General features: G+C 32.4%; 1 protein-coding gene across 7 annotated transcripts in view; it reads right to left on the bottom strand.

Moving 5' to 3' along the window:
* Positions 1 to 8983, bottom strand: part of LOC126726304 (probable LRR receptor-like serine/threonine-protein kinase At3g47570) — a 43377-nt gene extending 34394 nt beyond the window's left edge. For 3 of the 7 annotated variants that reach the window (XR_007655785.1, XM_050431536.1, XM_050431533.1), the window contains exon 1: positions 5863 to 8977. Coding sequence is in view for 6 of the 7 variants with exons in the window: in XM_050431536.1 (XP_050287493.1) it covers positions 5863 to 8914 (3052 nt within the window). In the remaining variant the exon portion in view is untranslated. Of the gene's footprint in view, positions 1 to 4427; positions 4545 to 5862 lie in introns of all 7 variants that reach the window. The other 4 variants (XM_050431537.1, XM_050431539.1, XM_050431538.1 and 1 more) reach the window with 4 other exon arrangements.
* Between the last annotated feature and the right edge of the window lie 9561 nt (positions 8984 to 18544).

Below are 18544 nucleotides of genomic sequence, written 5' to 3'. Positions count from 1 at the left end.
TTTTTTTTCTATTTTCACACTTGTAAATGTTTCTCACATATGTCTACAATTTTAAATTTATGTTTTTAACTCTACTGTAACCAAATTATCTTGGCATGTATTTTGCTATTTGATATCTAAAAATCTTTACTCATTACAGAATACTCAACCATTTATTTTTCAATTAATTTACATGCAATTATGTAAATGTATCAATTGTTTCCTTAGAACTTACAACAAACAATTAAACCAATATTGTCTTAATTTTACTTTTTTTTTTACCAAAAAAAAAAAGTTTTAAAAAAAATGGTTCTGGTTCGGTTTGGGTCGGGTTGACTTGCAAAAAAACCGGTTGGGTCACGGGTCAACCCGTTTTTGCTTCAGGTAAAAAAAATTGAGTTCGAGTCAGGCTGGGTTGACCCGCAAAAAACACTGGTTGGGTCACGGGTCAATCCATTTTTGCTTTGGGTCAAAAATCAGGTTCGATTCAAGTCGGGTCAGATAATTTTGACCCATTTTTCCATGTCTAGTTTTTAGCATTTCACCTGGGGATACCCTACACCGGGTGACGGAAAGGGGAGAAGGGTTGGAAGGGGAGAGGAATTAAGCTTAAAAGATAGAAGAACCATACAGATACAGTGTGAAAGTGGATCAAGTTAAATTGTGGTGTGCTAAACAAGTATCGACTACCAACAACAAATAATCTTTTGAAAATCAAAACACATGCAAAATGCAAACGTCAAGAGTTTAACATATCAGGAAAAGATTCAAAAACAGAACTAAAATGATCAAAGCATAGTTTGCATTGAAACAAAAGAATCAAAGGTTTGGAAAGAAAAATATATGAAATCTGGAAGTAGTAGTGGTGGTGGAGATGATGCTGATAATTAAAAGTAATGCAGTATCATTAGCTTTGTGGAAATGACAAGCCAGAAGCTTTTAAAGGCTTCCCATTCAAACTCCCAAGGAAAAAATATATATTGATAGAAAAAAATTATCAACAGTAAAATAAAGAATATAAATCAGCATATACATACCATGTCGAACCAATTGCTCAAATAACTGATCACCAAAAGTCCCATCGGAAAATCTTCTTGAAGATAGAAGTGTCTTTGTTTGTTCTTCGTTACCAAGCCAGCATCCAATTGTAATTATTATTTCCCTTGACAAGCTAATCTCTACTGCTGACGCATTTTCTGATGCAATGGAATCAATACCCCCAATGCAAACTTCAATGTCATCAGGTAAACTTCCTGGGTGAGAAGGGTGTGTTCGTGTAGTTGTTAGGATTTGGGGGTTGTCAGTGTAAATATGTAAAGTTGAGAGTTGGGATTTGGGCTTGGGTTTAGGTTATTGTAATTGGGTTGGGCTTTAAGAATTTTGATGGGTTTAGCTGTGTAGATGATTGGACTCAGATTTGTAGTGAGGCTGGCCTTGGGTTTGTTACTTGTTAGAGAAATAAGCCGGGCTAGGTGTCTTTTTAAAGAAATTGAGCCGAGTTGAGGCCGTTTTAAAAAGATTAGTGTTATCTCTTGACCTGCGAGAGAAGATGTATAAAAGAGACTGATAAGGAGATAAAAAATTCTCAGCAATCATTAATTAATGTAGAGCCACATCACGTGTATAGTTTGATTAGGATCCGGATTGTTTGGTTGGGTTGATTTATTTTATTTTATTTTTATCAATGTCCGATTTGTCACGCCTTACAAAATCTTTCTCCACCTTGGATTAAATTCAGATTAAAAAAATATATATATTTAGTGTTTGTTTGGTAAAAAAAAATTTTACTAACTTATTTTTATTATTATTCATGGACCCCACTGCACTTTTGATACTATTTATGGGTTACATTGTACTATTTCAGCTTACTTTTACTTTTATCTACCGTACTTTTTAGCAAAATAAGTGGATCCCAAATAGACTCTAAGAAGAGTTATCACTTGGTCACAAATTAGGCTTTTGGTTTAATTATTTAAGGATAGGACTTCGAATGTAGGAATAATGTCAGTACCAATTTTGTTCTTTTATTATTATTTTTTTTTAACGGCACAAAAAGTGCTTGTTGAAAAGCTTCGTAAAGATTCAGTTTTTCCAAACTTGTCGTGACTTTGCGTTCTGATGATTAGGGGCTGTGAGTTCATGTTAGTGTGGCGCTCCAAAGGTTTTGCCAAACTGGCTTCTTTGCAACTTTGCCCGTTTATTTTTAGGGTGGTATTTAATTACTATATATTTTTAGGCACTGTTTATTTGGTTTTGTAAAGGTGGGTCTTATTATATAGCTTGTTTTACTTGAGGTAGTTGGTATTATGCAGAAACAGCTTCACTATTGTAAGAAAAATATCCCATTATCCCAATAGATCTGAATGGTGTGCGTTATAATGGAAAATCAATGTACAATAAAGTCTTGATGTGCTTTCATTGTAGAATGTCCCAATATAGCCTTCACACCTGCTATTAAACTATTTATGAGCATGGCATAAGTATAGGATTGCAGTCAAACATGAATCATATATGCTTATGTGCTTGAGTTGGGATTAAGTTTATAGTTCAGAATCCTTAATTCAAAATTTTCAGATATGGATTGCAAAGCCTAAGAAACAAAAACTTCATTTCGGTTAGCTTGTTGCTTCTGACATGGCTTTTCTCTAAAATTTCATTCAGAAACTTCATTTCAGTGGAGTCTACAAGTTTAAAATTTACTCATTGACTCCAATTAACCGCTAATTCAACTCCAAACCCAATGTAATAAAAGTATTTGCTTGGGCATTATAGTAAATTACGCTGCAATTTTCTTTTTTAAGAAAAAAACAACTGTAGAAGATTTTAAACTTGAATGAAAAATGAGCGTGGTTGATAAATGATATGAAATGTATTGGTAAACGATTATTTTGTGTATTTTCTTTTATTTATATTGAATGGAAATTAGATTTATTTTTCATATTGTAATTTAATTTTGAATTTTAATACTGGGTAAACAATTCTGATTCACACTTTGAACCCCAAAGCTAAAATTCTGCTTTGGTCCTTGGAAAAGGATACTATTGACCAAGTTTCACAATATTACAAAGCCCCAATGCAAAGTTTATTCAAATGCTAATAGGAATGGTTGTTTATGTTACATAAATGCTCTGTATTGGTATATTGCACCTTTCTACTTTCTAGGCGGAAAAATCTTTTGTCATAGTTTGCTATGTTAATGATTGGTTTAATCCATCTCAAAAAAATAAATAAATAAATAAAAAGATTGGTTTAATCTTTTTAAAAAGAAGAAAAAAGAAACAAAAAATGTATAATTTTTTAAAGGCTCAATTTTTTTTCTACATATTATTATTTTTTCCAAAACTTATTTTCATAGAAAAATAAATCAATGAGAATAAGTCATATAAGATGAATACTAACAAACAACAAAACAAACACATGAGAAATCGAACATGAAAGCAGAGAATATTATTCTTTAGCATTTAGTTTGATATCTGAGATACAATTTAGTTTCGTCTAATATTACATGTTGTACATGTTTCTTTCCAAGTTTAATCATTTTTATTGTGATAATATTGGTATGACATATATTTGTCTATAAAATTTTGTGTTTTGAGCTAGGATGAAGCAAGTTAAGATTGATTTCCTTTTTGTTAAGGAAAGGGTATTTTTATGGTGGCATTATGATGCTATGTACCCCACGAGTTAGCCCATATTTTCACTAAAGGGCTTCTTTTTGCTAAATTCTAGAAGATCAAGTTCAAGCTAAACCTTCTTTCAAATCATGCTTAGGTTATTAAGCAAAAAAAATAAAAAATAAATAAAAAAAACGTGCTCAACTTATTGCCAGCAAACATTTGTGTAATTGTATTTGTCGGTCCTTCATACAGTTGGTACTAATGCCCTTCTTATAGCTGCTACAAGCACATACAACCACACGCATTGTGGGCGTGGAGTATGAAAATTTTCATTTGTCATTCTTTTCCTATTGAAACTAGGAGTATGGATTTTCATATTCAAAAAGATTTTAGAATGTCAAACCGAATATCTTTATTCAATAATTTAAAAACTTGGCATATTAACTACAAATACTAATAACTTGAGATAATTTTGACTAATTTTGGTCCCGAGTAACATACTACTTGTAAAGCTTATAAAATTAGATGACATACCAAACTAGGGTAACAAAATTACACCTTGAAAAAAAAAAATTGAGCAATAGCGTAAATATCAGACACCCCTATTTCTGTTTCCAAGTAGTGTCAATTTGATTTTGTTAACCTTGGCCACCACGTCCTTGATTTCAGGTCTTTCATCTGGTAATTCTTCAGAACACCTCAAGCCTAATTCCAAGATAGATGAAAGGATAGTTTGCATGACAGTTACATTTCTTCCATCTTCTATACTAAGCAAACCATCATCCACAACTTCCATTCTGTCAGGAAGTGAAGCAATCCATTGCCTCATACCTAGTTCTCCAACAAACATTTCATCGGTAGGTTTCTTTCTTGTGATCATCTCCAACAATATTATCCCATAGCTATAAATGTCACATTTGGTGGATACTCTCCCTTCAGAACCATACTCTGTCATACTCATATATGTCAACAAAATTTTAAGTTAATGATCCACATGTTTGTCCAAACAAAGTAAAAACTCTACAAATAAAAACTTTTAGTGGGTACACACACCCACACCCCATTCATACAAGGATTTAAAATAAAATAAAATAAAATAAAAAATATTTTAACTGTATCCATTCATATATATATATATATATATATGTGTGTGTGTGTGTGTGTGTGTATGCTAGATTTTTCTATTTATTTATTTTTGGTTCAATTGTGCCTTAACCAATTCTTTATGTGTCCATTTGCTATTATGTCCTTATGGTTTAACTTTGTTATTAGGAATGATTGTCTGGCTTAATGCATAATGTAGTGTACTTTTTCACAATCATTAATGTGGTAGGTTGTGATTTGTAAATAATAAAGTGGTATTAGTGGCAGGTCTATGTAAAACTTTTATTGAAAATTTATGAAGAAATTTGTGTCCTCAATATTGGTTATATACTTTTGGAATTATGTTTAGCTCCCGAGCCAAATATGAACACTCCTTCATATCTACATATTCATTTGTGTCTTCATTTAAGTTAGACTTCAAAATGTGCCTTGGAGATTGATCACCATAACTAAACTTTTATAGTCAATTTAGGAAAACTAATCTACTGAGATCATTACCTTTGTATATTGTTTTTTTTTTTTTTCTTTTCTTTTTTTGAGTAATACCTTTGTATATTGTTGATGGCTATAAACAGGTAGAACATTTGCATTAGCTCGTTCAAAAGTTTTCTATTTTGGTATATGAACCTATTATTTTTTTTCTATATTACATACTTACTTTTCAAAATACCAAACATTAAATTATCTATTTTACACTACTTTTCATTAAAATACTATTTCTTTACTAATTTTTTTATTATTAGTTTAATTCATATCTCTCTCTTCCTCATGGGAAGTAAAGAATTATTAAAATATGCATTTGCAAAGCTACAGAATTGTGTATATTTACACTGTAGCAAAGGTAGAATTTTGCACAATTTTACATTGGTTGATGTAGGAGGTTTTTGAGATTTATTAGGTAAAATGTGAGGCTTTTTTCTATTTTACATAGACTAAGCAATAAGCCATATCAATACCATGGATGCATTTACGAGACTAGTATTGAAGTACTATTGGATTAAATTGTATTTGACTAGATAAAACAAATTATTAATCTAATGCAACTAGATTACGAGCTGGTTTGAACTACCATGCAACATTCTTATTCCTAAAATTAGCCACTACTAATGTTATTCATGAAATTAGCCAAGAAATTAAATGAATTGAGATGATTTCTAATTACCTGGTGCGATGTAGCCAATTGTACCAATGGTTCTGGTTTGGGTTGCGTCCTTGTTTTCAGCTAAAATCTTTGCAATGCCAAAGTCTCCAACATGTGCAACCATGTCCTCATCCAAAAGAATATTGCTAGGCTTCAAATCACAGTGCACCACGGATTCTAATTGACCATTATGGAGATAATCTAATGCAGATGCAACATCAACCATAATGCCTACTCTTTGAACAAGATTCAAGCAGTAGTTGTGAGAGTATATCCACTTTTCAAGGCTATAATTTGACATGTACTGCAACACCAAAGCTTTAAACTTGGGACTGGAGCATACACTAATGACTTTAACCAGATTCCTATGTCGTAATGCCCTTAACACCTTGCATTCGGCATCAAAACTTTTAAAAGCACCCTCCAAATGCAAGTTTAGAACTTTTACAGCAACAGTAGTCCCATCAGACAGTATCCCTTTGTATACAGTACCAAACCCTCCAATTCCAAGCAAGTTGCTTTCACAAAAGTTGTTTGTCCCACGACAAAGTTCTTGATATGATATCATTCTCCAATCCACTGTAGGTAATGTGAAAAGTGAACTTGGAATTTGCATGTTATGTTGTGGATGTCTTCTTAGCATAATGACAAGCATTGCAAAGATTATAATTGATGCAATGCTGGGAATAATATATTTGAGCAAAAGTTGTTTCATCCTTGCTCCTTTTGAACTGGGACTTGTGCAAGGTGGAACTCCAAAAATTGAATTCCCACAAAGTGCTTCATTACCTAAAAATGATTTAGCCTTGAAGTTTGCAAAAGGTCCACCAGATGGTATCTCTCCTGATAACTTATTGAACGACAAATTCAAATACTTGAGAAACCGAAGTGCCTCAAGAGACTTAGGAATTGCACCTGAGAGATTATTGTTAGAGAGGTCCAGCAAATCCATTCCTTTCAATTGCCCAAAAGAATCTGGAATGTCTCCTTGAAATGAATTCTTTGACAAATCAAGATTACCTAGACTTTCAAAAGCACCAATGATACTTGGAATATTTCCAGTAATTTGGTTATGAGATAAATTCAAGTACTCAATAGCAATGAGTTTTTTCATGTTTGGAGACAAAGATCCGTAGAGGGAATTTGATGATAAATCCAAGAACAACATATTTTCAAGATTCCACACATTCAATGGGATTGATGATGTCAGTTTGTTATAACTCAAGTTTAATCTCTGCAAAAGATTGAGGTTTCCAATGCAATTCGGGATGGATCCAGAAATTTTGTTATTTGAGAGAAGTAGTTCTCCCAGCTTGTTTAGTTGACAAAGCTCTTCTGGAATGTTTCCTCCAATATTATTGTCACTAAGATGCAATCTTTGCAATTCCTCTAATCCCCCTAATGTTGACGGTAAATTTCCAGACAAATTGTTATAGCTCAAATCAAGCAAGGTCAAATTTTTCAAGGAACCGATTCCCATTGGAATTTGACCCTTTATTTGGCTTTGACCTGCACTAATGATTTTAAGCGAAGCCGAAAAATTTCCAATGGTTTCCGGAATTGTAATATTCAAGGGATTGGTGGAAATATCTAGCAACTCTAAAGATGTGCAACTGGTTAAAGATGTAAGAAAACTATGCTCTTGATGCCCAGACTCCTCTGTTAGTTGATTATCACCTAGACCCAAGTAATTGAGATATTTCAAGTTTCCAAGACGAGGTATAGGCCCAGAGAGTAAATTTCCAGATAAATCTACTAAGACGAGGTTGGAACAATTTAAAAGATATGATGGGATACGACCGCTAATGTTGTTGTCATCAAGAAGCAACCTTCTAAGATTAGGGCAAGGGATCCTAGTATCTAATGAAAGATTTCCAGACAAGGAATTACCCATCAAGTTGAGTGTTTGTAGAGAGGTAATGTTGAAAATATTTTGGGGTATTGTCCCAGTGAGATCGTTATAAAAAATATACAGTTTCTTCAGATTGTGGAGACGCCATAAATCACTTGGCATGCCTCCTTTAATGTTGTTTCTTTCAGCATAAAACCCTTGTAACATCGATAAATTGCTTATGATAGGAGGAATGTTTCCAATTAAGTTGTTACCTCCAAGATAGAGGCTTTCAAGCTTTTTTAAACTCCCAAAACCTTTTGAAATACTTCCATCAAACATATTGTATGATAGAGATAAATCTAAAAGCTCTCTGCAGTTATTAAACTGTGAGGGGAGCTTACCGCTGAATCTGTTGTCGGTAATATACAGCCCTTGAAGATTAGGACAATGGCTACAAAGATCCACTGGAAGGGTTCCTGAGAGGTTATTTCCTCCAATACCAATACTCTTTAGAGAAGACAAGTTAAAGATGACAAGAGGAAATGCACCGGTGAGGCTATTGTATTCCAAAGTCAAGAACTCTAATGACGACATATTGCCGAGGGACGATGGAATTGTACCCATAAGTTTGTTTTGACTAAGGTTCATTTCGCGAACCCTTGGTAACATGCCTAAATCTTCAGGTATGCTACCATTTAAGTTGTTTCCATAAAGAAATAAAACTTCAAGCTTCTGGCAATTATGTAGAGTCGGAGGAATACTACCTTCCAATAGGTTGTTTGACAACCGAAGTTCCCTCAAGCGGTGTAGGTTACCAATCTCATGTGGCAGAAAACCAGAGAAGCTGTTGTTTTGAAGATCAAGTGAGACCAGGAAGGAGAGGTTGCCAATATGAGGGGAGATGGTGCCGTGAAGATCCACATAGGAAAGGTTCAAGGCTGTGACTCTTTGTCTGCGTCGGCTGCAAGAGACCCCAAACCACTCACAGAAGTTTGTTGTTGTGGACCAGTTACCAGCAGAGAAGATAGTATCATTTGGATGAAAACTGATTTCAGATTTGAAGGCAATGAGAGCTGATTGATCTGTAAAGTTGTTGGAAGAGTGAGACAAGTGAAGTATGCATGGTTGCACTAACAGAAAAGCCAAGAGCAGGAGAATGGATCGCCTTTTAGTTAGCATCATGAGTGTGAAGGGAGACATAGAAGGCTCTCTGGAGTTTGGAGTATCAGAGGCTATCATAACTCACAAGAGACTTCTACGGTATATGTTTATGGAGAATGTTCCGGTGCTTGTTTGTTAAGGTTCTCCTTAAGTGCGTCCCACATAAATAAAAAAAATTGAGTAAATTAGAGAAAAAGTATGGCATGACTTGTGGGGAAAAATTGGACAAATTTGCCCTCTTAATATGGGACACGGCTGGCAGTAGTTGAGGGCACTTTTTCCTTCTATTGCACTCTTAACACATTTTCCTCCATTCCACTTTTTATTTTTTACTAAATCTTATTTTACCAATATTTTACCATCCATTTTCTTTCACTTTACCAATAGCAAACTAAACTTCTTCCCCTTTACCAATATCAAAGAGAAGAAGAGATGAATAAATGTCAATTTTTGATTGAGGAATAATTAAACAAGGTACCACTATTGTATTTTAGTTGATTCGTAGTTATTTTTAAAAAATAGGTTAAAATTAATATGTTGTTAATTTTTATTTTTGATACATGTATATTGTAGCACTAATGGATGAGGGTGTAGTTGCAAAAGATTGCTTTAACTTCAAAGAACCACTTCATGAAGGTATTGTAATTTTATTTTAGTTGTGATTTACATTTCATTTATCATAGAATATTTTTAAACTCTTGTTTTTATATAGCACCAAAATTAATATGATGTTAATTTTTATTTCTAATACATGTATTATAGCATCAATGGATGGAAATGTAATTGCAAGTGAGAGCACTACTTTACTCCAAAATATTATTTTGACTTAAATGAACCCCTTTAAGAAGGTATTATAATTTTATTTTATTTATAAATTTACATTTCATTTATCATAGAATATGATGTTTATATTTTAATCTCTTGTTTTAATATAGCTCCAATGTATGACAATGTAGATGCAAGTGAGGCTCATAAATTTGTTCCAATGGATTGTTTTGACTTAAATGAATTGTCTCAAGAATGTATTATTATTTTCATTTTATTTGTAATATATAATTCATATATCACATAATATGATGTTGATTGTTTTTTTAATTTTTGTTTTAATATAGCTCTATCCTAACTCAATTGATAAACAAAAGAATAAATAATAATTTTTTTAAAAATATATATTAAATATAGGTGGATTGGGTTAGGCAAATTTACCGACTCATCAACCTCTAAAAACTAACCCAAACCAATAGGTTAGGTTGAATTAGTTCGGTTTTGGCGGATCGACGACTTGGTTGACACCCCTAGCCTCTTATAGTAGAATAAATAAAGGGTAAAGAGTTGAAAAAGAAAATTTAAAATTTGAGTTCCCTTGTGAATTTATGTTCTCTTATCCTTCCTTATTTGTTTGGTTACAAATCTTCGTCTTCTTTTTTCGTCTTTTAATTTCGTAATTGATCTTCCTATATTTTTTTCATTAGTTTTTCTTTTTCATTAATGGTAGATAAAAAAAATATTAATGTCACTAGTAGATCCAGATAAAAACTAATAACAACTTATTGCGTAGACTTTATTATGAAATTGTTATGAAAATATTGTGTAAATAACACAAAAACCACAAAAACTTATATTTTAGTATGCATAATTTTTTTTGAGGAAATAAAGTGCATATATTATGCATAATTTTAATCTACAAAAAGTTGGAATTTAAAAAATTTATTGATGACATAACTATTGACAATAAAATGTGACAATATTTTCACAATATTTTTTGTTTTTAGTTGTGGTCAATCCTAATCTAATATTTTATTATTTTATTTTCACATATGAAAGATTTGACAACTTAACTATTGTGAAAAATTTGTGATAATATATTGTATTGTAATACAATTTGTAATTTTTATTTTGTAAAATTCTTTCCATGATAGACACGTATCCCATCAAGCCACCTTTTACTTTAACCTATTTATTTTTACTTCTCCTTTTTTTCTCAACCACACGGTTTTGTTTCACCCTTACACTTACCCATCCTTTCTGCTTCTCCCTTCTCATCTTTTAAAATTTTCTCCCATATGAAACTCTTGGCTGAACTTCCTTGTCTTCTATTTTTCTTTTCACAGCTTTCTTTTCTAACTCAGTTCGTCTCCTCCTTGATTTCCCCTCCATCAACCCAATTCATCTCCCTCAAAAAAAATTTATGTTCTCCCATATGTTCTTATGGGTTTTTTTTTTTTTTTTTTGGATGTACTGATGTTGGTTGTTTTTCTGTGAGATGGTTTTTTTTTTTTTTTTTTTTAAATACTAATGCTGGTTGTTTCCTGAGGATTGTGATTTTATTTTATTTTATTTTTTTGTTATATGTTGGTTGTTTCCTGTAAGATATTTGGTGTTGTTTTCTTGTGTGAGATGCTTGAGTGCTTGACTACGCCTGAGTTGGTGAGACCGTGAGAGACGTGAATGACGGTATTTTGGTTTCTTTATAATTTTTCTCTTTTCCAATAAAGCTGAACCACATCCGATAAAAAACACCTAAAAACCGGGTAAAAGACTGCAAAAAAGCTGGGTATTAATGGGCATAACACGACCCATAACGTATTGCCTGTGTTTCAAACTTTTTCGCTACCTTTTCCCGCGTGACCCTGACAAAAGAAAGAAAAAAGAGAAACCCAAAGTCACAATTGTTGACTGTGTGAGTGCAATCACAATTGTTGATTGTGTAAGTGCTGTGGAAGTGGGAATTGTTTTTACATATTCAAACTTTTTCGCTACCTTTTCCCACGTGACCCTGACAAAAGAAAGAAAAAAGAGAAACCCAAAGTCACAAATGTTGACTGTGTGAGTGCAATCACAATTGTTGATTGTGTAAGTGCTGTGGAAGTGGGAATTGTTTTTACATATTCAAACTTTTTCGCTACCTTTTCCCACGTGACCCTGACAAAAGAAAGAAAAAAGAGAAACCCAAAGTCACAAATGTTGACTGTGTGAGTGCAATCACAATTGTTGATTGTGTAAATGCTGTGGAAGTGGGAATTGTTTTTACATATTCAAACTTTTTCGCTACCTTTTCCCATGTGACCCTGACAAAAGAAAGAAAAAAGAGAAACCCAAAGTCACAAATGTTGACTGTGTGAGTACAATCACAATTTTAAGAAAAGTAAACAATTTCATAAACCCAACATATAAAGAAATAAAAAAAACAGGATACAGTTTAAGCAAGATGCCACTTTCTTGGATGAGATCACAGCCATAGATTCGTAAGGTAGTTTCAGTATCTTCATCAATACCATCTTTCCTAGAAGGTGAGTTCTTTAGATGCTCATCGGTTAAGTAGAAATTGTTAATCGCTGTGTATATCATTCTAAACCAAATAACTCAACAAAAGTGCCACAACATAACAAATACAAAATTTTAGTGTAACATACCCATCAAATTATTATTTTTATTTTTCAAGTCACAAACTTGAAACTGTGTATAAACATGAATGAAGCATTTAGATTGAGAAAATTTGGAGATTACCTTAATTATTGTATGAAATTACAGTATAATCTTATTGAATGAAATTACTAATAATCTCATTAATAGCATCCAAAATGAAATTATGTTCTCACTTAATAAGTTTTAATGATACCAACCAATAATTCCCTAGTGTAGACCATGTGCGATGAACCCACAATAGGCTAAACTAACTCTCTCTTTATAAATACTATACATGAGATTTTCCTTAAACCAAAACTGTTTTCAGTAGTCACTGACTCAACTTATGTTAATAATTTTAAGGATCTTAACCTTAATTAAAGGAAATTACCTGTGCAAGATTTCATGACCGTGGGCAAAAAGCAACACCCACATTAAACTCTGCGTCAAAAAAGTCACCAAAAAATTTGATCATATAAAGAATAGAATAAGAAGACAGAGTACTTTGAGAGAAATATAAGTCATAACCGATAACAATAGACTTTTCAATGTATGATACTAATAACCTTAACGACTATAACTTGAATATCCTCTTGAGAATTTCTTGAGAATTGAGATCAGTGTTGTTTCTGACAAAATTGGAAACAATCTTTTCAACGTTTAGGAGAATTGAATAGCAATCACAAGAAACCTATACTAAAAAAAACCGAAACCCACGAATTGGAATTAGAATTAAACATTAAATTGATTAATAGAGGCTTTCTCTTAGTTTCTCGAACGCCTCCATTGCTGAATTAGCTTTGAAAACAGAGGCTTTGTGCTCAACGGGATTTTTAATATAGCCTAATTTCTCAACGGTAACATTTTTTTGAAATTCAAAAAATTTTTGGACTTGGATCACTCGTATTTTCATTATGTTAAGCTTATGGGCCTTTTCTCGTTTTAACTTTTTAAGTGGTTGATCCAAGTGATTGATCCGCTGCTGATAGTTGGGTCCAACTCGAAGGCCCAATATTATTAAAAATTAAAAACTGAAATAAATGATAAACGAGAGTATTTTCTAGCCCACTACAAAAATTAAAAAAACTAAATTTATTAGTATATTAAAAAAAATCTATGAAGTGAAATCAATGTTGATTTTTGTGATAAGTTTCCACTTCCAGATTTCGATGGTATTTAGTGATCAATCTTTGTTCATTGTAACAAAAAAAAGTGATAGTATAAGGAGGGTAGGATATTTTTGGTTAGGGGTATAATTTTTTTTTTTTTTGGTTGATGTATTTAGCTAAATAGAGAGTTAGTTTAGCCTATTGTGGGTGTAAATACATATATTTTTTCCTTGTAAATACAAGGAAATTTTTAATTACCAACTAGTTTATCGAATCGTTGCAATTGATGCTCAATGCCGAAGAGAAGGAAGAACTCTTCAGAAAGTGGGCTTTTATGATCTGCTAAAGAATCAAATCTATTTAAATGTTCCTGCTATTCTATATTTCCTTGAAAGGGGCGCTTAACCTACGGGAATTGTTCATGATATTTCAAAGAAGGAGGGAGTTTTTATGGAACTTTGCCTTAATCAACAAATTAAATTCAATTAATGAATAGAACAAAAAAAGGGGGGCGGTAGTATATAAAAGGTTATAAAAAAGTTATATAAGCCCCTCTTTTGTTCTATTCATACCTATTTATTATTACTACCAAAAAATGTCTACTACTAAAAAATGTCATCTTCTATAACGATAAAAATTTATTTTTATTTTAGTGATAGAAATTCATTCATCACGATTACAGAGACAAATTAGGAATTTGATAAGATCCTTAGAAATATTATTTATTGAGTTTGGTTTATTCTTGAGAATTTTGTTTATAGAAAATTAATTTGATACAATCTCATTTTAATATTTGAATATAGCTTGGGGATAATAATCTATTAGCATGCAATTGTTTCAATTTTTAAAAATAAAAATCTATGTTATCAATTATTAATCTAATAGTTGCTCAAAATATCACAGAAAATCAAAGTCCAAATTCTGAATTAAGAAATACCTACGCAAGAACCCATGACCGTGGAAAAATGAAAAACCCTTTTGCCCCATCAAACAAACAAAGTGATCTTTTGAATTTTGACAAAGGAATACATAAGAATAGTCACAGACGCAGAAAATAATATGAAAAAAAAAAAAAAAAAAACTCTATAGTGTTTTTTTTTTTCCAGATGATAAAAGGGAAAAAAAGCAATGATGCCCAGTCCAAAAGAGAATGAATTAATAGAGAAAGTAATTGAGTTTGATCAAAGCATAGAAACAAATTTTAGAGAGACAGAGAGAGAGCTGTGCTGTGAATGGGTTAAGATTTTGTCTGTTTTTTATGAGAAGCAAACGGAGATAGCACTCCTCACCCTTTTGCTACATCACTTTTCGGAACAAAATAACCCTCTCTCTCTCTCTCTCTCTCTGATTTCAAAATCTAAAACAAAGTCTTATTTAGAACTATATGGGGATCGCTTGGCCTGGGATTTTTGAATGTTGCTCAACTCAACAGTAACATGTTTTGAAATTCAAAAGAACTTTGTACTTGGACTTGGATCACTGCTAAACTATATGGGCCCACGCTTATTTAATTAGGCCATTATTATTAAAATTTTAAAACTGATATAAACTATAGTATTTTCTAACCCACTAAAAAAAAAAAAATTATTAGTGTGTGTGTATATATATAGGGTCCGTTTGGATTGAGCTTATTGTTGCTGAAACTGAAAAGTGAAAACTGAAAACACTGTAACAAAATAATCACTTGTGCTTGAAGTGAAATAAAAGTTGATTTTTGTTTCCATAAATAAATAAATAAGACAATTTTTGTTATAGGTTTTCACTTCCAAATTGTTGATGATATTTAGTGATTACCATTTGTCCATCATGACAAAAAAGAGTAAGTGTAGGGAGAGTAGGATATTGCAAACGTAAATATATATATATTTTTTTGGTTGATATATATGGTTAAAGAGAGTTTTTTTTTTTTTTTTTTTTTTTTGAGAAACCTAAAGAAAGAGTTAACTTAGACTATTGTGGGTGTAAATAATGTATTTTTATTTACTTTGATATATATGCTATTTGAGCAGCTTTTACATTATGTATGGAGTTTAGAGTTTAGATTCTCTACCCATTTATTTTGATTTCATTGAGCTAAATTATTACATTTTAAATGCTAATTTAATTTATATCTTTATATTGGCATTTGTGAACAACGACAAATAGAATTGTTACTTAATGATATTATATGCTACATGATGTTTTGGAGTTTAATTCTTGTTGAGGCAATTCCAAAACTTTTTTTACATGGTGAATGAAATGATGAAATTTATCAAGTATGAACAGATTTGAATTGTTGTGTGTATAAATACTTGAACAGGTTTTATTTGTTTATGTATGAACAAGTTTATGACATAAACAAGTTTATAAAATATGTGGAACTTATTTCATTCACCATGTATGAACCCGATTTTTTTTATGTATGATGAATTGTTATTGTATGGATAATTGGACTTTTTCTTTTATGAATACTTGATAGATGGACAATTGGACATTTAACAAGTTGCTAGCTAAATAATTAGAGTTTAATCTTGTCTGTGTAATTAGACAACTTGCTAAATAAATAGACATTTTTATTTGCTTGAAGTTTTGATCAGGTTGATGTATGAATATTGAACTTGAAAGCCCAATTTTTTTTTAAAAATTTTCAAACCGATTGAACCAACCTCATAAAACTGCACCACTGTAGATCTAAAAACTGACTCTTGGTGGTGTGTATCGGTTCTGGTTATGGGGAAACTGATACTTATCAATTCAGTTACAAATTTAGAAGAAGAAGAAGAAGAAAAAAAAAAAAAAAAAACCAATTTAACCGGACCACGGACGTCCCTTGTCATAGACTTTAGTATTGTAATAAATAGATACCCTTCACTTTATGATTCATTAATTTATTACATAAAACTGCTCTTATACTTGGAAAAGTATAATGGCAGCAATGCCGATCCTGAAGCAAGGATGCTGTTGGAGGGTGGGTAATGGCTCATCAATTAGAGTTAAATTGGATAAATGGATACCCAACCAACCTGTTAACAAAGTGCTATATCCTAGTCTCGTGGTGGAGGAGGATTGGATGGTAGAAGATCTTATTGACTCGGACCTTAATTGGTGGAACAAAGAGCTAATCATGTCAAGCTTCCATAGAGAAGATGCTGAGGCAATTTGCAGGATTCCATTGAGCCGTAGACAGGTTCCGGACTCTTTATACTGGTTGCACACTAAGGATGGAGTGTATTCTTGCAAATCTGGGTATCAGGTGGCAAGACGGTTGTTGGGAGAGGATGGCTGGACATAGTGTTCGTCTGGTCCAAGTGGTATGCGGGTTTGGTCGAAATTATGGCATCTTAGAGTCCCTAATAAGATCAAGGTGTTTGGGTGGCGAGCTTGTCAGGAAATCCTCCCAACCCGGGTGAATCTAGCCAAAAGAAGAATTATCCCTGATAACTTATGTCACTGCTGTAGAAGCTGCCCTGAAACAGGAGTGCATGCACTATGGGAGTGTGGTGCTGCCCAAAACGTGTGGGCGGGGTGCTTGACTAGAATTCAAAAAATTCCTAATAACCAGCGTGACACCTTGCAGCTGTTTGAAGATCTTATGGATAGACTTTCACGGCCGGAGTTTGAGCTATTTCTCGTACAGGCTTGGTTTATATGGAATCAAAGAAATACAGTGGTTCATGGTGGGGCTTTTAAGGAACCGGGTTGGCTTAACAAAAGAGCAACTGAGTTCTTGGACGAGTTTCATAACTCTCAAGTGCAGCTGTCTACTTCAACTCCCACGGTGTCAAGAAATAGTTGGCAACCTCCTCCAGTTTCTGTCTATAAAGTAAACTTTGATGCCAACATTTTTTCAGAGTTGAACTGTTCAGGTTTTGGTGCAATTATCCGGAACGATAAAGGGGAGGTGATGGCAGTTATGTCTGTTAAAGGACCACCTGTTACCTGTAGCGAAGAGGCAGAAGTTCTTGCTTGCAGGAAGGCGCTGGAGTTCACAGTGGATGCAGGCTTCTCAAACGTGATGCTTGAAGGGGACAATGAAACTGTTATGCGGACTATTTCTTCTTCGTCTAAGAACCACTCTTGGCTGGGTAATATTTATGATGATATTAAATGGCTTATGCGTGGTTTGCAAGTGCTTTCTGTTAACAGTGTAAAGAGGGGGGGTAATGAAGTAGCTAATGTACTAGCTAGACATGCTAAGAATACTATTGATGGGATGTTTTGGATAGAAGACTCCCCTCCCCCAGCCGTAGCTGCTTTGTACTTTGACTCTATTCATATTAATGCATGATACATCACTGAGGTGGCTTTCAAAAAAAAAAAAAAAAAATTTATTACATAAAATTTGATTTTGTAATAGTAAGACCTCCTTAACTTTTTAATTTTTTTTTCTCCAATTTATTACATAAAAAAACGTACTAAACTTATATTGTTCCGCTACACCCCACTATGAATCTATGTGTCAAAACACCTCTGCACACCTATAGGCTACTATTCTAATAGCTTAAATAAATCTTATATCCTGCTATTCTTTTATTGTCATATTTTATTGTTTCTAAATTATATTATTACGCTCGGTACGTTTTAGCATTAACGCTTTCTAGAAAATGGTTCATTTTTTAAAGAGCATTTTCTAAAAAACTGTCTCATTTTCCAGTGTTTGGTAACGACCTTGAAAATGAGTTTGAGAATGTTTTTTGGTGTTTGGTATGCAATTTTTAAAAAATATTTATTGTATAATTTAAAACATGTATATTATGTAAACCAACTAATGTAATCATTATAAATAAAAAACCAAGAATGAATTTGGTTTTCATACTAAAATTTTGACAATAGATACAATCAAAATTAATTAGTTGTCAAATTTTCATGATCTCTACCACTCATCTTGCTTATATATATATAGACAGTAACGTATGTACGTACACACACACACACATAGATATCAACCATTTGTGTGTGCATGTGTGTGTGTGTGTGTGTATATATATATATATATATAAATTTGAGAGGGGAATACATTTTCAATAAGTATAAATGACAATAACTTTTAATTTTCTACTCTTTTTGTTGGTATACTAATTGCCTACTATGGTTAACCACAAGTCTTCAATATTACTCTAAATTGTGTATTTACATAATGTATTGTATAATATATCATCACTACATAGTATTTGCATAAAGTATCTGCCAACAAAAAAAAGTATTTGCCAACAAA

Source organism: Quercus robur, chromosome 5 (genome assembly GCF_932294415.1).
Source record: "Quercus robur chromosome 5, dhQueRobu3.1, whole genome shotgun sequence".
NCBI classification, from domain to species: Eukaryota; Viridiplantae; Streptophyta; class Magnoliopsida; order Fagales; family Fagaceae; genus Quercus; species Quercus robur.
The sequence above is the reverse complement of the archived record's forward strand: the minus strand, read 5'-3'. Positions and strand labels throughout refer to the sequence as shown.